Raw genomic sequence first — 20,849 nt, forward strand, 5'->3', positions numbered from 1 at the left:
AAATCTTTATTCTCACTCAGATTCTGCGGTTCTAAGTCAACTACGACCGCGCAGAGTAAAACGTTTCAATAAAAAATAACACATGATTATTTAGTAAAATATAAACTTAACGAAAAAAGTTTTATTATTAAGATTGTTAAATATTTTTTAATATTAAATAAAATCAAAATGGTTTTTCATATCCGTTTATGGTGTTCTGTTTAAATCGATACGCATATTGGTGTCTCAAATAAAGAGACCTGATCAGAGCTATAAAAAAAAAAAAGAAAAAAAAAAGTTCGTGAGGAATCTGGAAAGATATGTGGATGGACCCCCATTGTTGGCCAAAGGGAGTCCAGGGGCCTGCGCTCGTATCAGTGTGTGCATGGCACAGAGAAACCAGCCCTGATGATTAATGTTCTGCACACCATCTCTCCCTCCACAGACCCCGATCCCCCTCCCATAAACATTCTGTCCTGATAAAAGCATTCAACTCAGGAACTTTACAATAACTGCACACAATGTTATAGAGCTGTAGATTTTACACAGCTACGGAATCTGGTGTGCTTTTAGAGGATGATGATGTTAAGGACTCCAGCAACAAGCAGATTAAGTCAATTAGATGTGTGCCACAGCCTGATCTACCAAGGGTCACCAAAACAAAATGAAAACCTCCCACACTGACCCGATGCAAATTCACTAATGCAATTTATAAAAGCTAATTTTTCTTCAACACTCAAAAACTTTACGAAGAAGGCTGAAATTTGTCACAACGGGCATCAGCCACTAAACTACTCAAAGAAGTGAAGCAAAACATGGCTTACACAAATAGCAAATGTTACACCAACCTTTCTTTTTTTCACACATTCACACATATGCTAAAAAATAAAATTAAAAAATTAAAAAATTAAAATCATGCTTACGCACAAACATACACTTTTTTAAACACACGAATAACAGCTACACAGAGAGACAGCATGCCACTGACCTGCTGGGACATTCTGAAGAGGAGGTTGCTGTCAGTGCTCTGCTGTGTCCATGTCCCCATGAAGCCCGGCTCGGCGCTGGCCGGTCTGGTGCTGAACTGCATGGAGCTTTCTCCTTCTCCTCCTCCTCCCCCTGCACCGCTGCTGCTGCTCCTGCTGCTGGCTCTGGCCGTGGACTCGCGTGCCCTCTCTCGATCTCGTTCTCTCCGCACCACACCGCCTCTCACATCCAACTCTGTCTCCTCAGACTGCCGGCAGAGAAGAGGGGGAAGGGGGGTGGACAGGGGAGCCGGAGAGAAAAGTACGTGAAGGTGGAGGTTCAAAGAGGCAAAGGGTGACTGCTCTGTTCTTTTTTTCTCTTCTGTCCTATTCTTTCTTTCTTTCTTTCTTTCTTTCTTTTCGTTTTCTCTCTCTCTCTTTGCTATCTTCTCTTGAGAGAGGGGGGAAAGTGGAGGGTCTTGCCTGCCAGTAGCAGGAGGAGTGTGTTGAGTTAATTCAGGAGCAGGGCTGCACAATGCATATTTCCTTTGGGGCATGTGGTGGTAGAGGGCAGGATGAGCGGAGTGTCGGAGGTAAGGAGGGAGGAAGAGAGGGATGGGGGTGTGAATTGAAGTGAAGTGAAGGAGGGAGAAAAAAAAAGGGGGATGGCAGAAATGAAGGAGGAGATGGTGAAGGAGAGGAGTAGCTTTTTTTGTCCTTACCCCCCACCCCACCCCCAAACACACACTTTTTTCCAAAATGTCAGTCAGGCTGTGTATGGGCTGTCCTCCAAACATACACGGACATATACACAAACATACATTCCAAACAGAAATCAATCGTCAGACAAACTTTGTCACCCGCAACCTGCCCTTTGAACCCTTTGCACACCTCGACACACACAGTAAAAAAAAAAAAAAAAACACTGCTTATATTTCACATGTAAACTACACATTCGCTCCTCGCGTGACTATACTCCATATCTTCTAATCAAAACCAACTATCCTATCACTGTAACAGTTCTTTTAAAAAGTTTGATTTAAAAGAAAGCAACAAAAATGACTTGTAAACTATTTTTTTCTAAAAGCACAAGACAAATCATCCCTCCCTTCTCCCCAAAAGGTGCCCTCTCTCACCAGCGTGTCCAGCGTGGTTTTCCTCCCAGCTGTGTGGAGATCAGGTGTTGGAGTGTGTCAGTTCCAAAGCAGCCCCTCCTCTCTCTCTCTTTCTCTTTCTCCTTCCCTCTCTTTCTCTGTACTGCTTTCTTTCTTCGGGCCCCTTTTCGCCCTCAGAGATGCCTGTCCTCTGTCTTCAGACTAACTCCAGCTAGCGCTGTGTCAGTGTGCATGTGCGTGCAGCCGTGAGTACATGTGTGTTGTTGTGAGGTAGAGCATGTGTGTGTCGGGCCGCAGCGCGTCTGAGTTAACTGCTCCTCTCTTCTTGCTGGCACTCAATGACACGGCTCTCTCTCTCCTCCACTGATCTGCTTTCCCACTGAGAGGGAGAGAGAGGGAGAGAGAGAGCAGGAGGGGAAAGGGTTGTCCCTGTCTTATTACCAGCTCTCCATGCCTGATGCTTCTCCACTCCAGACCTCAGTGGGATTGAGCCACTCTCTAATACATGCACTCTCTCTCTCTCTCACACACACACACACACACATGCAGTACTGGCCCATCCACACAACTATTCCAAGCAAATAATGCATTTGTCAATACAATTGGACAAGCTCCAACTTCTATAATAACCTCAATGCTAAACGAAAAGATGTTTCTGAGCGTTTCAATTGCGCTGTTTAATTTTTATTTATTTTGTTCTTACTCTTGACAGGTAGTGAATTCGCGAACAGTGTTTAAAAATTTTCTGCAAAAAAAGTGAATTATTATGTTAAAAAAATTAAATAAAAGTATTTCCATTTCATTGCTTATGTATGTCTTCATGTCAACTTTCACACCATGAGGAACTAAATCTGAATGTGTCATTAATCCAGGTATTTTAAGGTGGGCACATAACCATTTGATTTTATTACAAACTCTGATTCCTTTGTCTGTTTTTTTTTCTCCTCTAGTATTAAACAGCTCTAGCTAATGGTTCTATGTAATCAGTCCACGCCCCCAACCCCCCTCCAGCTTCCCCTGCGTACACACACACACACACACTGTCTTGTGGAGTAGTGCGGCAGAGCACATAATCATACATACTCTCTCCCACTCACAAACACACACACGCGGGGAAACCTCGAGTGGATGCTTTCAGATTTTAATTAAGAAAAAAATGAGGAAGAGGCTCCATTTTTGCCAAATTGGTCCCCGCAGCAGACAGTCTCACAAAGGTGGGGAAGAGAAAGAAAGCCCTAACATATGCACTTACAATAAGTGGCAGCATCTCTCCCTCATTGTACATGCCAAAACATTTTACATGAGAAATGTGTTGTGTAATGAAGCTATTTTTTGTTATTATTACGTGTTTTTCCACTCGTACATTTTTCCTGCAGCACTTCACGTCAGCTGTTAAAATTATAGTCTTTGACAATGCGAGTGTGTCTGAGGAAGATGTCACCGTGATCTCCCTTCTATGAGACAGAAAGAAAGGGAATTAACTTTTCTCCCTTTCGCTACATTAAATGGCTTCTCGTATGTAGAAAGCCACTTGAAATTTTGTGGCAATTTGAAGGAGACAGCTGTTACTGTCTGTTAAAAGCCTCTGTACAGCACTAATGACAGCTCTGGCTAACCTTTACCTGAGTAATCTGCACAGCATTTTGTCTGATCAAATCTAGTGTCTTCTTCTTCTTTTTTTTAGATTGAATGAAAAAAGGCACAAGAAATGGTGGCAGCCGCAATGAGAACTTAATATGCCGTTTTGTTTCATTTTCTCACCTCCTCTCTCTCTCTCTCTCTCTCACTCTTTCAAGTGTAGAGTACCCTCCGCAGTAACCAAAGATGCAAAGACCGCACGTCTTTACAAGCAAATGGACACTAATGAGAGAGATGCTTAAGAGCCCATTGTCACACATTTGTCCCCTCAATTTCATCTGTCCTCACAGACTATTTCTTGTTCAGTTCTAAAATGCCATGTATTGTTGTTTCTGAAAATAGCACAAGCAATAATGTATAGTAACCATGACTTAAAAAAAAAATAAAAAAAATGATAAAAAATAAAAAATCTTAGATTCTACCAGTTATATCATCAGTAACTCTTAATTCCAATGAAACTGTTTCTTTATTTAGTCTCTACGGTCACATCTCCCATCTCAATTTCTCTACCCCTCTTCAGTTTTCTCTTGAACGTACTGGTCTCTTGATTTTTCAAGTGCTACCGAGTGTTTAAAGTCAAGTCGGCTCAGCTCAGCTTCTGACCTCCCCATTAATAGTTGTTATTTGTGAGACGTTTGAGAGGACTCTGCCAATATCCCTTTCCATTTTTGCTTGCCATCTCCATTCTTTTCTTTCAGGTTGTCCAGTCCTCATTCTCTCTCTTGGGGGTGAGAGTGAGCTCAGATCCTGTCAGTGGCAGCAGCAGCAGCAGTCAAGGAAAGCAGAGAGCCACAGTAATGGACTCCTTTATTAAAACTATTATTCTGCAAGACTTCAAATTCCCCCCAGACTAGGGCCATGTCGAAGCTGATATAATTAACTAGAGGCTCAGCTACGGATCAATTACCAGACAAGCAAGTGATAGCCAAATCAATGAAAGATCATCAGCCACATTATCTGTGTTGCAACTCATTAGAGTAAAAGAGAAGAGAGCATGCTGGGAGTCCTGGGGCTGTGGCACTGCGGCAGCACAGAGGGCATTGACTTTTTCTTAGTGACCCATGTCTGTTTTAGTGTTGGGTCTATAACATTTTTGCAATGTCATAAGATCTGTCTTTTTTTCCTCAAGGTACCTTTGTATGGTTTTTGAGAAACTAAGAAGTGGTGGAAAGTGGATGTAATGTCTCTTTGCAAATGACTTGACATTGATAATAAACTTTGCCTCCTCTGAGGGAAAGCTGGTAAACAGGCGAGAGAGGGGGGAAATCGTTATCTGACAAGTGAATGGCAAAGTGAACCCTAATTAATTATTCATGAGGTGACATGATGATTTTTGTTCCTGTAGAGGATGGTACCAGCAACATCAAGGTCATGGGGTTGATACCCTGGGAATGCAAGTCGCTTTAGAAAAAAAGCATTGTCAAATGCATAAATGTAAATGTAATCATTTTTATTGTACTATCTTTTATTTACTGTTCTTTTATTATTATTTAAAATGTAAGATTTAATTTTAATTAAATAGATTGTGTTATTTCTTTCTGAAATTATCTGTTTTTAGGTGTGCAATGTCAAAAAAATTTTTTTTATATATATATATATATATATATATATAATTTCATTCAAATTTATATAGTCCTATTAAACATCTACTTGATAACTAGTGCAATTAGACATTCTTGCCCTTTTTAGTAAAATCTTAGAAATAAAAACATGAGAATAAAAATAAATGTATAAATAAAAAAGGTAGGTAGATCAAGATGGCAGTAGGATGTCAGTATGCTTCTGAGCTGAGTGATTTTAATCCCTCCCCTCCACAATGATGCTCACCTAATGCTGAGATAAGGTTTTCTTTATGCTTGGAAAAATCCTTGACTCTCTGAGCCCCTCTTAAAATTAGGGTTCTCTTTTTGAAACAATTGTCATAATGCCATTTTCTCATCTCATTTTTCATCCACAGTGAAAAAGTGCTAACTCATTTACAACTCACAACTCATTTAATATCGTGTGGTAAACCTGTTAAATAAACAATCCCCCCTCCCCCCGTCTTACACACATTCTGTACACAAGTGAATGAACGAGTGGGATATTAGTGTGCTCTTCATGTGACTTGAAGACAGCGTGTCGATCAGATGGCAGCCAGAGAGAACTGTCACTGTTCTGTTCTGCTGAAAGATGCAAAGGGCCACAAGACATCATATGACACCATGCATAAACAACCTTTCACTTGTCTAGAGAACGAGAGAGAAAGTGAAGGTCCCCTGAACTCAAGAGCCACACATGATCCAAATGCCATTGATAGTGCAGTCTTTCAGTATTCCATTGTGACCAGCCAGAGCAAAGGACTAAGAGAGAATGAAAACAAAGACATTTTCTTGTTGTCCTACTTAATAGCGAGATTTAGTACCCTAACTTTTCTTGGTTCACTCATAGGGCATGTGGATGTAACATTTACAAACAGATAAAAAAGCAATAAAACAAATCCTTCAACCTGCCTCACTTCTACTCATGGTTCATGGGGACTGCCGATTCAGAGTGTCAGTGTTCCAGTGAGTGTATTACTCATTCGCCCCATCACACAATTATCAGAATTACTGTTGCCCTCTTCGTCCAACATTACCTCTGGGACTGAGGTGAAAAGCAATGCTTGAACTCCATCGGAGTTGAAAAGGTAGGGTTTTGTGTGTGTGTGTGTGTGTGTGTGTGTGTGTGTGCGTTTTGTGACAAATGAGGACATAAATTTGTATAATGACAAGGGTATGACATGTATTACAAGGAGAAGGTGACTTTTCAGGACACTACTCCTTGTCCCCACTTTTCAAAACGCTTATAAATCACACAGAATGGAGTGTATTGAAAATCTGAAATAGCACAAAGTATCCTGTAAGGGGTAGGGTTAGGTGTAAGGTTGGTGTAGGGCAATAGCACATACAGTTTGTACAGTATAAAAACCATTATGCCTATGGGATGTCCCCACTTTTCACAAAGTGAACAAAGTGTGTGTGTGTGTGTGTGTGTATGCTACATTGTGGGGACCAAATGTCCTCACAAGGATAGTAAAACCTGAAATTTTTGACATTGTGGGGACCGGCCTGCAGTAAATATATATTAAAAAATATACATATTAAAAATAGTAAATTATGTTTATCTGAAAGTGTAACAATGCAAACAGGTTTTCTGTAAGGTGTAGGTTTAGGGTTAGGGGATAAAAAATATCGTTTGGTCAGTATAAAAGCAATAGAAGTCTATGGAAAGTCCCCACATTTCACAGAAACAAATGTGTGTGTCCACTCTTTCTGTCACTTTTTTATCTCTGTTTCTTGCCCCGTGACCTCTTCTTGGCATAGCCTCTCCAGACTCAACAACTTCCAGACCATCATCCAGTTTGTAAACCTGTCTATAGGTTTCTACACAACAGAATTTATGAATATGTTCAAGAAATGACTGCTGATCCCCAATGTCACAGCTTAGAGAACTGAGCTTAGACCAGGATTCAGAATAAAATTATTTTTTATGCAGAAATGGCAGCCTTGAAACAAATGACTGCCTTAATTAATAAGTGGCCATTTGAGCTTCAAAATTAAAGGTAAATATGGAAATAGTGTACTAGCATACTTCTTTTAATATTTCTGTGATATAAAGATATGGCAGACATTGTATGAATAGTATGCTATTCTGAACTCAACGTATATCTTATTTGTTTCTTTTGTTGCACTTGACAATGATGTTGAGGAAATCTCTTGTGAATGTCCTCGACACTGACAGAATGGAGATAGCACTCAAATCTTCAGATATTCCATTTAAACACAAGAGGTCAAATTTGTCCATTTACAGATCATGGCACTCTTTGGCTCAAGTATACTTATAAGTTTCCTGTGCAGTTCCAGAATTTTACCTAATCACAAACACACACACACACACACACACACACACACACACACACACACACAAAAACTTTTATTTATCTTTTATTGATAAAATACGTTGTAAAACATCTAAACTGCCACTGTGGAGGCACAGAATAATTTGGCACAGCATTTGCCTGGGACTGCAGAAGTACTTGTGCTGTACTGTGTAATATTTACCAGACCCCAGACCTAACTAAGCCAAAGAGCAGAATGAATCAATCAATCAATCAATAACACTAACAATTCATTGACCACACAATTTGTTATATATATATATATATATATATATATATATATATATACATACAAAATACCATGACAAGACATCCAAGAGCCTCCACTCTTGCACTACTGGAGCTATTATTATCTATTTTGCCTCTCCATTAATTGCTAATTCTTTTTTTGATTTTGATATTTACTGTTTTTTTAATTAATATACTTTGGTAAATAAACATCCACAGTGACTCACAAACACTCCAGAATTTCCATTCATTACCTGTAAATTCTCAGTATAGTGTTGAAAACTTTGAAAAGGAAGCAACCGGAGACAGAGAGAGATAGTGACACAAATTGTGAAGCTTTCCTATTCTGCATATAAGAATCACTGGTGCATGTCCCTGGAGCTCCTGATTAGGTTTACTCACTCACACGCCTGTCATCAATTACTCCTCTTTGACACATGGACCAGTCCACTTCATGGTGCACACAGGGGGTTTCCCACACTGAGAATGGTGTAGCCCTCACAGATAAATGGAAAGAGGGACACGAATACCAACTTAAATTAAATGACATGCTGTGACGCATGCCATACTGTCTATAGCACATCCAACATCATTCTCCCTACATGCTTTTGATAATGTTGCAATGTAATGACCTCATGAGGGACGATCCAGAAAGCTGTCTGCCATCTGATTCCAATGCCCGAGCTCCGAGAGGAAGCAAAAACATGTGTGTCCTATTAGCCAGGGGACATTTATTGATGGCGCAAGCTGTCGTAGAACATGAATGTTAACAATCAGGAAACAAGGGCCTGCATGCAGTACAGTACTGATGAGCATAAGTCTGCAATGAATCACATCTGAAAATGAGGCAGAGGTGCTACGTTATCCTGAGAGAAAGAAAGAAAGAAAGAAAGAAAGAAATTTGAATATTCAGTTTTTAATATTTCCATAATACTACATAGCCCCAGCAATGTAAGTGCTGAATGACAATGAACCTTTTAATCATTAAAATACAAAATAACTGATGTGCCAAAGTACCTCTTTATGTCTCTTAGCTTTTGTAGTTTACTACCTTGCAATACATTGTTTCCAAATGTTTTTTTTTGCCTCCATAAAATCTCTCTCTCTCACACACACACACACTGTTGGCCCATTTGTACCTTCCCCCCGTTGTGTCCTTATTCCCTCTTATTCTAGAGACAGGTCTGTAGAGCTGCAGCAGAGACCACAGTCCCTTTCACCCAGAGACATGACTGAATAATTTAGCCACTCTTTACTCTTCTCCTGCCTGCCACCCATTAAAACTGTTAGCCTCTTGAATGCACCCGCCACCCTGTTTTTTCGTCCCGCAGTGCCGTAAGACCTTCTCGCTTTGCTCTGGCCTTTTAAAACGCTGTGATGAGTGTGTATGTGTGTAGAGTAGCCGGTTGAGTGGCTCTCTGTCATGGCAGTAAATAAATAAATAAGCAGGTGTGTATAAATGTGTAAATAGGGCTGGCCACAGAGCTGACAACTGAGAGAGAGCCACCATGCTGCATCATGACAAGACGAGAGAGAAGTGTATCTCTAGGGTACTGTCCACTTCATGTCTTTCACTCCTCTCTTTCTCGCTCTCTTTCTCAGGCGTGCAGTGACCAGACTCGCTCTCACTTACAGAACCTCTAGATTTTGATTAGGCTCAGTCCAGGGCTGGTCACACCACGGCTTTTTGGTGTTAATTCAGAGGGCGCCCCAGAAAGAGTGATGAGCTATTTTACCACCACTTTCTGCCAGTGTTTCTGCCTCTTGAGAAAACCCTGTGCACTCTTGCTCTTTATTTTCTTGTTTTCTGTTTTTCCTCCACTGATCGTCATATTTCCTTTCAGATCATCATATATCCTTTACATTTACTTTTATTGCATTTTTTATTTCATTGCATTTATTAAATACACCTCTTTGTTTATGCAAGTATGTACACTGCTAAAAAAAAATTACAAATATATATGATTGGATAAAAACGATCGGAGAATGTTTTCAAGAAAATTCTATTTCAGTCTTTGTACTTCAAAATTTTACTTTTGATGCAATGTGATGCTTGATGTTTCTTTGTAATTATTTGGAAAATTTACTAGAAATTTAAGTGAAAGTTGTTTCAAAGTAAATCCTACACGTTTTTTCAGTGTGTGGGGATCTTTTGTTTGTAAATGTGTGCATTGGGCAAAACTCAGAATCGAAGAATTGGTTTTAATTCATGAATTGAACACACCTAACCTGATTTGGAATTTAAAAATAGAATGACAGCAAGAATAATTTAATGAACTGTAATTAAATAAAATTAAACAAAAGTGATGTGATTCTGGAAAATTATAGTAAATACAAATTTTACTTGATTTCAGTAATTAAGTATTTTTTTGGGGTATTTGTACGTTATTCAAGTAAAATTTAAACGGACTACTTGTACTTTTACTTGAATACATTTCTGAAGAAATAAAATTACTTTTTACTCCTTTCCAATTTACTTTTAATTATTTTTAACTTAACAAGTACTCATTACATTTTTTATTTGTTTTTTTGCAGAATTTCAAAAGTGCTTTTGACATGCAAGAACCAATAAGGTTTGTTTCCACGCATCAAGCACACACATTTCAGCTTCAGTTTCAACTTTAATTAGCTAAATTTCTGGCATCAAATGTTTGCCATCAAATCTGAGGAAGCATACTGTAGCAAAGTTGTTGTTTTTTTTGTTTTGTTTTTTTCTTACTAAAAGTTTATTTATTATTTTTGACCATTTTGATATATCTGTTAGCTGTCTATGTAGTATATTGGCTGAATGCACAAAACAGCTGAGTGCAAATACAATAAGTAATGAGAATTTAATGACTTTTTTTTTGTTGTTTTTTTAAATGAAATGTAACAAATCTCCAAAACGTGTTTAAATGAGCATTGCATGTTAGATTAATTATAAATCATGTTTAGTGATGTTCTTTCCAGGACGTCGATAAGTTGTATTATAATGATATATTGAGTAACAGTTAGGACTGTCAATTAATTATTTCTTTAATCTAAATAATTACATGATTTGCTCAATAATTCATCTAATTGGTCACAAATAATTATATATCAATATTTGCGGAGAAAAAACACTAAATTCCCCAAATAAACAATTAAAAGATTAATTATTTATACAGACAGGGGTGTTGAAGAGACAACACAAAGAGTGGCTCTTCTTCCTGCATTTTCTGGCCTCTGCATCACATCTGGCTCTTTAAAGGGACAGTCCATCCTAAAATGAAAATTCTGTAATTATTTACTCACACTGTCCCAGATGTTTATGACTGCTTCCATATAACTTGCTTTCCATATTTTTAGTACATATAATCCAAGTGTAAAGGACCGCTTTAAAACCCACACAAAGTGAACACAACGGTGAAGTTTAAAATATTAGTATTAGTATTTTTCTTACACTTATTGTGTAGTTGTGTATCATTTACTGTGTAGTTGTGTAGTTTTTGAAGCATTTCCTTTGGACTTCCTGTACAATTATATGCAGAGAGGGATTTTTTTGTTCTTAGTTTGTGTTCATCTGAATAAAGTCATATACATACAGGATGGCATGAGGGTGTAAAGGATATCCCTTTAAAGGCTGTATTTTTTTGTGTTCCACTTCGCTGCATTTTAATTGTTGTTTCTAGATAAATGTTTTGACCTACAGCCATTGTGCTTTTTGTTTTCTCCCTTTAAACAAATCTATCTGACAAAACATTTTATTCAGTTTATTTTTAAGCAGTTTCACTTTGCATTAAGAAGATGACTCAACATGATGAAACAAGAATCTAAGTTTTATTTTTTGACTAGGATACTTGTAGTTTTTTTTAAGTATATAAGTCATTCTTGAGACATGGGACAAAACATGTCCAGCAATTGTAACTGCTATCAGGTTTAAAAAATAAAAATATTTTCAATTGTAAATGTTGTGGGGATTAATAATAGAATGTATTTAACACACTTATCCCCTTCAATTTAATTTTTATCATTATTATGTGAAATCTATGACACTTATTGTCTTCTCACTGCATCTTAAACAGTGTGTCCACAGAGAAGGGTTCAATTATTCATATGCTATAACATGGACAAAAATGCTTTTTAATGATAAAAAAATACCTTGTTTTGTCAAAAGTAACACTTAATAATATCTCATATCAAAGCAAGGCTGTTTTTCAGTGACACGTGCATGTTTCATTAGGTTTCAAAGTTGTGTCCTCACTTTTTGTCAACACCGTCAGACATTCATCAAAATGTAATAAAATCAGGGAATATCAGGGGCAGCTGTCACTCTAAAGGACCCCCTTGCCACAATCCTCCTCTACAGAGTACAACACTGTCAGACAGGCTCTGGTCAGTTTGATAGTTTTAGAATATTTTAAATCCTAATGTTAATATTTCCTGTGTCACAACCATGGTATGTCAACACCATCTTCCAATTTCTGAGAAAATTATTTGAAATATTTAGATCATTTTATTCTGCTGAAGCAGGTTCTATTAGCATCTAGTATCAACAGAAAAAACTAAATGGTTACTACATGAACTCCATTTGTTTTGTGAAAGAAATGCCAAATTTGTCAACACCATCAGATGTCACCACCGTCAGATTTTGTGTTCCAATGATATATCAAAAACTTAAATGTGACTCTTGTATAAAAGCTTTATAAACAATAACAATCACTGTTTGTTGTGTTTGTTTTAATACAGTAATTGATTGATTCAATGTATTTGATAGTTAAAAAGACTACAAATTCAGGTTTTCGTCACCACCGTCAGATGTGTCAACTCCGTCAGTTCTGTCACCTCCGTCAGTTACATATTTTGATAATATTTCATTATGCTATTTTATATTTGTTGTGGAATTGTTGGTCACATGTGAAAGTGTAATCTGTCTGCTAACATGAGAATGTGTTTTGAAATGTTAAAAATATCTTGAATGCTGTTAAAGATAAAGTTGAAATTATATTACACAGTCCAAGGTAAAAAGCACATTTTGTTAAAAAAAGAGAAGAGTTGGGAGGTTGTATCAAAGCATAGCTCAGTAGCTTAGTACATATGAGATACATAAATGTAGTTTTATTTGTCTTTGTACAAGATTTTATTTTTTCAATTTTGCACCCTGTTTTAAATAATAAAAAAAAATGTTGCTGCTTATTCAATTTACTTAATTAAAACAAGTTAATCCAACAGTTGAGGCTACATGATTTTTGTTATGTTAATGTAGATGTGTTTTTTTGTTTGTTTGTTTTTTCAAAATGAGAAAAGGGGGAGACCTGTTCATATTTTATGTTCTATCATGGTATCTGTTATGAGAGTTTGTTATGTTGGTGCTGTCTGGGACTTACCATTGTGGTGAAGGGTAGAGCATGTGCTCTACACTTTACACCTTAAAGCAAGCAGCAACTATGAATATGCCATGGATGTACCCACAACAATCTTTTGGCTGTGTGTGTGCTATATTTATATATGATGAAACTGGTTAAACATAACACCAATTTCTATAGGGGGTATATTTGTTGTTCTTTTTGTATGTAAGTCTTATAAACCTTCACATCTGAAGGCTTTTTCAATTTTTTAAACTCAAAACAAGGTTGTTAAGATGACATTCAAAATTAATCTTTTTTTTCTTATTAAAAGTTATATAAATTGATTTAAATAGTAATTTATTTTAATTCTACTTCCTTACATCCTAATTCAAATGGCAAAATCTGGTCATTGCAAAAATTGCCGCCCCAAAAGCAATCATAATCATACTTTAGACTTAATGGTGTCCATCATGGTTTTGTCTTAGGGTCACTACTGTTTCCAACAGATATGCTGCCACTTTGGAAAATGTTGGGGGGGGGGACTATCATGTGCAGCTGACCTGCTTGTCCAGAGGAACTAAATACTTAAGGAAATAGACAAGCAATAGTCTAAATAGTCAAGGAAAATATTACATAAGAAACAGTTGTAAAATGTTATATAAGAATGTTTTTTATAGCACATAAAAACCAACTTTCAAAATTCATCTTGAAAGTCTTTATTTTTCTTGTTTAAAATGGCAGTTATATGAATTGATTTGAATTCGATTTTTTTTTATTCTATTTCCATGCATTCATTTAAAATGCTAAGTTCCTTATAGAACTGCCTTCACCTCAGATCCTCAGCCAAGGTATTGCAAACCTGTGGTATTACAGTGGTATACCATGACGTCACTACAGCCTCCGTAGTTCAGGAACTCATCCATCCCCACAAGACTCTAAGCATTGTGTGAACGCATATGTCTATTCGTGTCTTATTAAGACATGTCTTATTCATATCTTTGCTGAATGTTTCGATTTATTAAAAGTGTAATTATTGTATCTAAGGCTATCCATTCTTTGTGGTCTAAAACTCATTGCAATTGATTAAAGATATACATACTGCAGAAATACCAGCTACATTTCCTCTCTCTCTCTCTCTCTCTCTCTCTCTCTCCCTTTGGGAAGACACTTCTCCTTTTTCCAGTTCTGGCCAATTTGGATGGGTCCCAGCCAGAGACAGATTACACAAAATAGCATATCAAACATAATCAATCTTCAACCCCTGGAAGCCATCACTCTCACTATGAATAATTACTGTTGTGTGTTGCCAGAGCCAAAATGTTGCCACCACTGTTTTTAGTCCAGACTGCCATTAACTTTGAGGATAGTATCAAGACGTATTTTTCAAAAAAGTTTCAAAACCCTTTTGCACATGCTTTCCCTGTCTCACTTTTGTTTTGTTTCCTCTCTCTCTGTCTCTCAGTTTGGACATGTAAAAGAGGAGGAGAGAGGACAGTGCCTTCTTCCAGCTATTAACTTCTCTCTCTGCAGGTTTCCACCTCATTCGGACAGGAAGACTGCACAAGTCATCATTAACCCCAAGTGCTGTTATTTGTGCTTCAGCCAACACATTTTCTGCCAACCAGAATGTGTGGCTATGCAGCCAAAGCCTTTTTGCCTCCAGACTGCACTGTCAAACACTCTAAAGGAAATGTGCAGCATTGTGTCTGGACAGCATAGTAAAAGAGACGGGAATGGAGGGAAGAAAAGAGTCGAGTACACCGAAGAAAGAAGGAGGCAGAGAAATCTTTAGATGAGCGAGCAGCACATTGGAGTGGGTTGCTGTGGAAATGAGGCAGCAGTAGGAGGCTCCAGGAGCGGATGGCTGTCTTATCTGCTGGCAGCTGAGTGATGTGCACCTGAAGTCAGAGTAGTGGGAGCAGAGAAACTCCTAACACTACAGCATTCTACTAAAGATAGTGGAGATGGGCGCACCACATTAAATCACTTCAGATGGTGAGGGAGAATGCCTGCAGGTCTATGAGCAAACAAATCTCAACTGAGCCTCTTCTCAAAATATGCCACCTTTCATACAGCTGTATCCTTAGTCTAGGTCTGTGAACTCATGGAATCTGTAACATTTTGGGAGGAGCATGTTTGTAGAACCCAATTGCAATTAACGACAAAGGAACGCCCTTACCTCCTTACTAATATTCAATATTCACTCATCTATTTCATTCCATTAATGATTACATTGGTAAATGACTTTTAATGAGTAATTTGAGTAATGACTTTTAATTTGTCAGTGATGTGCTTTGATGGTGCTTACAATGACAAAGGTCATGGGTTCCATTCCTAGGGAATGTGTGATAATAATAATAATAATAATATTAATAATCATCATTTTAAAAGTACCTTGAAATGCATTGTTTGTCACTTTGCAAACAATGCAGAAGCATCAGCAAAATGCAGAAATAATTTTCTAAAAAGAACCATCTCATCAGTTATTCATTCTACAGTAAAATCAAGCTACAGGTCATGCTCTCTGTTTTTGCCCAGTAGCTGTTACAGTACTGTTGAACAAGTAGTACAGGAAACTCAACACGTTCTCACTTCCAACTCGTCACATATTGAAGCTTGGTCAGGACCACTTGGCGTCGCTTTTTGACGCTCAAGGTACCCCTTCAGCATCATTTTTCGACTTGCAGGGTCCTCCATTGCTTTAAATAAGAAACCCTTGGCATCAATATGCCGACGTGAAAGGTACTGGGAATTGTATTGTCATGATAATAATATTGCCATTATTGCATATATGTTGGGGTGTGATTTTTCAATGTAAACAGTCACAAAAGTTTTATTTATATTATACTATTTACACATTTATGAGCACATAACCCAACCCCTGCCCCTAAACCTACCATTTGTCAAAACAGGCAGATATAACTACCGTCATAATTTATTCGAAAAGTATTAATATTCCAAGTCTTCTGAGGCAAAACGATTGATATGTGAGAGGAATAGATGCGATCGCCGTCTCCATCCCATGATCCTTTGCGCTGATTGTTTCCATGAACTTAGGCAGCAGACTTGCTGCCTCGCTGCCTCATGAGGCAATGACTTTGCAGGCAGCGTTTTTGCAGGAAGGCACCTCACGAAACTGATTTCGGACAGGCTTCGGAGGCAGCATAACGGTTTAATGATCTACAACAAAATAAAACAAGTTTTGGTGCTAACTAAATTTAATTACTATAATACTGATTTCTCGCTAGAAATAACATCAAAAGTGCAAAAAGTTAATCAGAAATATACATTTACACACAAACTAACCACCAAACGCAACTTTCAGACGCCATCTTTATTTTTTTAGCTCAACCGTCACGGAATGGAATGCACAGGATTGTGGGATATCAAAGGCAGCGAAGGATACATCTATGCTGCCTTCAAAAATCGATCAGATGGAGGTATCTCATGAGACAGGAAGTGAAGCTAACTTTGGATTCGGACGTGCCTTGATGCCTTCCTACCTTAGAATGTGTCCTCCGAAGGCAGCATTTTTCAGTTTTCGGATACAGACTTGGTCATGCTACGGGACGGGAGTAACGTTATGCTTTTTGAATGAGATGTGAGCGCGTTAACGGAGCGGGATCATTTTCAGCGATTAAAACCTTATGTTTTACACTCTTCTTTGCATAAAGACATCGTATGGCTTCAGAAGACTTGGCATGCAACACGACTTGTTTGTAATGCTTTTATGCTGCTTGTTTATGGTCAGTTTTTGCAATAAATACCTGTGACTGCACTTATATTAGCCTGTTACATGTTTTATATTGTTCAGAAGTGGGTAGGTTTAGGGTAGGGGCAGGGTTAGGGTTAGGCGCTCCAATGAAAGTGTACATTTATATAAAATTATTTATATTTTTTACAAAGGCATCCAAACCATTAAATTAAGACAAACAACTGAAAACAACGGATGCCAAGTGGTCCTGACCAAGCTTCAATATGTGACGAGTTGGGAGTGAGAACGGGTTGATATATGCAAGAACCGTTAACAGACCTAAATGTCTTTTATCCATCCATTTTGGCTCCTAAATAAGCCATCTACACACTTCAGTCCTCTTTGAAGGCATACATAAATTAAAGGCAATATCTTGATTTCTGTACAAAAATGGTTTACTAATTTTCTGGTATCATCCAGGCAACAGACAACAATATATTTCATGACTACATCCATTCTCAGCTCAATTCCATTTCTTTTTTATTATTATTATTTAATTTACACCCAGGCAACCATATAATTATTTTTATTTTTTTTTAAGTAGAGAGAGAGCTTAAATAAAATAAACACATTTATTTATATAAAATCAATCAATAAATAAATTACTGCATATTTTAACCTCACAGCTTTGAAACATTGGAAAGATATCAGTTACATGATTGTGGATTATATCAGAGATTCTACAAAAATTACAATTAGAGGCAAAACGTAAAACAAGCACTTCTAAGTTCTTGTGTATGAAGTAGACAGAAAAAAGCAGCAAGCTGAATTATTGTTTCTCGAAGCAATCAGATGGTATAGTCCTTTTACATTATCAAATATAAATTAAATGAAATATTGATGAACACAGACTGTAACACAGAATATTAACAGGCTGCAGGTTGGGAAAAAAATTCAAACTCTTAGACTTAATGCCTGTTGCTTAATGATATTTATATTAGCAAGGAGTTATCACAGCTATTCAGACAAAGGGCAGAAAATTATCATTGGAGCCATTGTGTATGGCAACATATAGACACTGTGATCTAAAGTCACACTGGAGACCTAGACAGCTCATATACATGCACACACCTATAGAGAATGTGAAGCTGACGTCACGTTGTGTTGAGTTCTGGGAAACTGCTTTGTTTATGAGCCATACTGGGAGGATCGCGCTGCAGCTCCGATACTGACTTTAGGGCAGCATTTTGATTTTCTGTCGTGATTGTGAAAAATGTTACCATTGTATGTCATTAATGCTGCATCCAGAATTGCAAAAGTAACTCCGATCATCATTCTGAGAGAAAACTGGACAGTGCAGTATGTTTTTTGCCTTTTCTCTGTGTAAAAACAACAAGGGAAGCTGGTTGCAGAGATGACGAGAAGACGCCAGATAGTAAATTTATTAATAATGTCACCGATTAACCCATTCCCAGTCACTCAATAAAAGAATCACATTGCCACAGTTTTTGAAAGTTTTGATTTTGTATGGTTTAATAATTAACATCACCTTTGCAAGTATGACTCGGCTTGTGAATTAGCAGAACTTGAACAGGGACATTAAAACGCTTAACATTGATTAAGGTTCCAAGATAGTGATAAAGACAAATATGTAAAGCATACTATGTGCAGATCCGCACATAAGCCCAAATGTGAACGCAACGTGTTTATTTACAGGTTAAGTGTTTTCCTCTCATATAAAGAACACTTAATGCACTGAGACAGTGATATTAAAAGACCACATTCTGTACACACCTTACTAACAAAGCATACTACAGTATGTGCAGAAAAACCGATGAACCTAAAATATGAACTTTAAATACTGTCTGTCTTAATGCATAAGCATTTTCTTCATTAAAGTTTTCTAAAGGGAGGAAAACGTTTTGCGTAATTAGTTGTTAATATTCTGGGCTCATCTGCATGTCTTTAGCATCACTGTCTTACTACATTAAACCAGCATTTTAAAATGCTGCAAAACTGTTCACAAGCCTCCAAAGATTTAATTTTAGTTGTCATTTGTTGAAATAAATATAAAAATGCTTGTGTTTGTCTGCTGAATGTGACCTACAATCTCTGATTCTCCTCCGTGGCCATGGAAAACTGAATATTTACAATGACAGCAATTATACGTTGTCATTAAAAACGCTTTCCAACAAAGAAATGGATCGACATCTGTCAGCTTGTTGAACAAACACTTTATTTGGATAATCTACCATATGATGGCTGAAGCAGCAGCGAGCGTCCAGAGGACAACACTGTTTTAATGCTAATCAGATCAACATTGTAAACAATATTCTACAAAACTTAAGAGAAAAAATCTAATTATCATGCGATCCAATGAAGAATGTGAATATTTAACTTCAAGGCAAAAACAAAACAGAAGATAAGCAGATATCCATATTAATTTAAGCATTTGTAGCAGAGGGTGATCCTCCCAGAATGGCGGCGGCGCCCCAGCATGCAACGCGGTGTGACGTAGCTTCACATTCTCTATAGGATGTGTTTTACTCCATTCTTGTCTAGACGTGTTTCACCCTGAAGCTTGCTGCGTCACTATGAGCCGTGCTGTAAAAGTCTACAGCTGCCTTAGATTTGTTCACATTCCACTCCAGCTAGGTATGATCAACAGCGTCACCTGTCTTAATGAATCAGAAAAGGTTTTCAGCAGTATGTAGTAATGTATTATGTATAATACTGGATTTAAATATAATTATAAACACTTTGGTTCAAATTTACAGTAAATGTAGGTACATGTACAATAGACAGATTAGGCTGTTATTACAAATGTATTACAAATAATACATTTTTTTTGACTGATCCTTTTCTACTACAATGACTTAAAAAGAGTGCATTAAAGATGCATAAAAGATTTCAGCTCATATTCATCTACATCCACTGCAGTGGAGCTGCTTCCTTGAACAAGTTACTCAGTCAGCTTGTAATTGAAGAAAAGAAAAGCATTTCTATGTAACATAACAAATTATGCTAACCGTGAATAGCTGTTAATAGTTTCAAAGTTGTTTAAATGATCTTGGCTATATCAGACACATGTCTGCAGCTGACAATGATACTGTAATCATTTATTATGTTTGCTTCCTTTTTTTTTTTTTTTTTTGTCTTCATCCAAAGAAAATCAGAGAATAGAAATGGGGAAATCCTTTAGAAATGAGATGAGCTACAGGAATGTCATCACTATATGGGACCATCCTTCCCAGCAGAAGTATCTGCATATAAACAACAACAACAATAATAATAATAATTTATTCTACTGAACAGCATCATTTCAGCTTTTTTGCCTTTGTTTAATGTATTTGTTCAGTAATTCTCTTCATAGGCTGAAATAAAATTTTAAGTTTGGGGAAATGGTCTTTGCATTGCGAGCATGTATTGATGCAAGCTGTAGTGGTAAAGGCTTTGTTTTGCAAAAATGCTACACAGCAACTGATTTCCAAGTCGGTCATACCGTTGCGACTGTTTTCTGTTTAATAATCAAAGCAGTGTTCACGTGCGTCAATGTGCACCGTTGATCCAAGGGGGTTTAGGGCTTCTCTCACGCTTACACACTTTCGCCCAGCGGTGTGGGGTTTGGGATCGAGGCATCAGTATTTTAATTGCCTCGCTTCTCATGCGAGAAGAGTTCGGAGTCTGCTTTGCCTGGAGGGTGGCTGGCCATCGCTCTCTCCCTGGCCTCCTCAGCACGCACACGGGGAGTAGCATTAGTCTAATTAGCAGTGGTATTTTTGTGGCTTGTTTTCTTAAATTTGAAATGTGTGATCTGAATTAAATATGCCTCAGTATTTGTTCCTAATAAAAAAGAAAAAAGAAAAAACACACCGAGGAACAGAAACACTAACCTTACCCTCTTAGTCCTCATACGAAAGTAATTTAGCCTTCCAGAGAACTGTGTGCATTCTTTTCTGGGACCACTTCTCTCAGTGGGTGTCTGTGGGCCCTCAGTGCCAGTAA

The 20,849-nt window shown here is 37.5% G+C and overlaps 1 protein-coding gene across 5 annotated transcripts in view; it reads right to left on the minus strand.

Moving 5' to 3' along the window:
- The window catches only part of bnc2 (basonuclin zinc finger protein 2), a 205,055-nt gene that overhangs the window by 142,441 nt on the left and 41,765 nt on the right, over positions 1 to 20,849 (minus strand). For 2 of the 5 annotated variants that reach the window (XM_058792539.1, XM_058792565.1), the window contains exon 1: positions 968 to 2,017. In XM_058792539.1, the coding sequence (XP_058648522.1) occupies positions 968 to 1,741 (774 nt within the window). In that variant the 5' untranslated portion in view covers positions 1,742 to 2,017. Of the gene's footprint in view, positions 1 to 967; positions 2,018 to 2,080; positions 2,834 to 20,849 lie in introns of those variants that run through there. The other 3 variants (XM_058792563.1, XM_058792555.1, XM_058792547.1) reach the window with 3 other exon arrangements.

The sequence above is a fragment of the Onychostoma macrolepis genome, chromosome 01, assembly GCF_012432095.1.
Source record: "Onychostoma macrolepis isolate SWU-2019 chromosome 01, ASM1243209v1, whole genome shotgun sequence".
Lineage (NCBI taxonomy): Eukaryota > Metazoa > Chordata > Actinopteri > Cypriniformes > Cyprinidae > Onychostoma > Onychostoma macrolepis.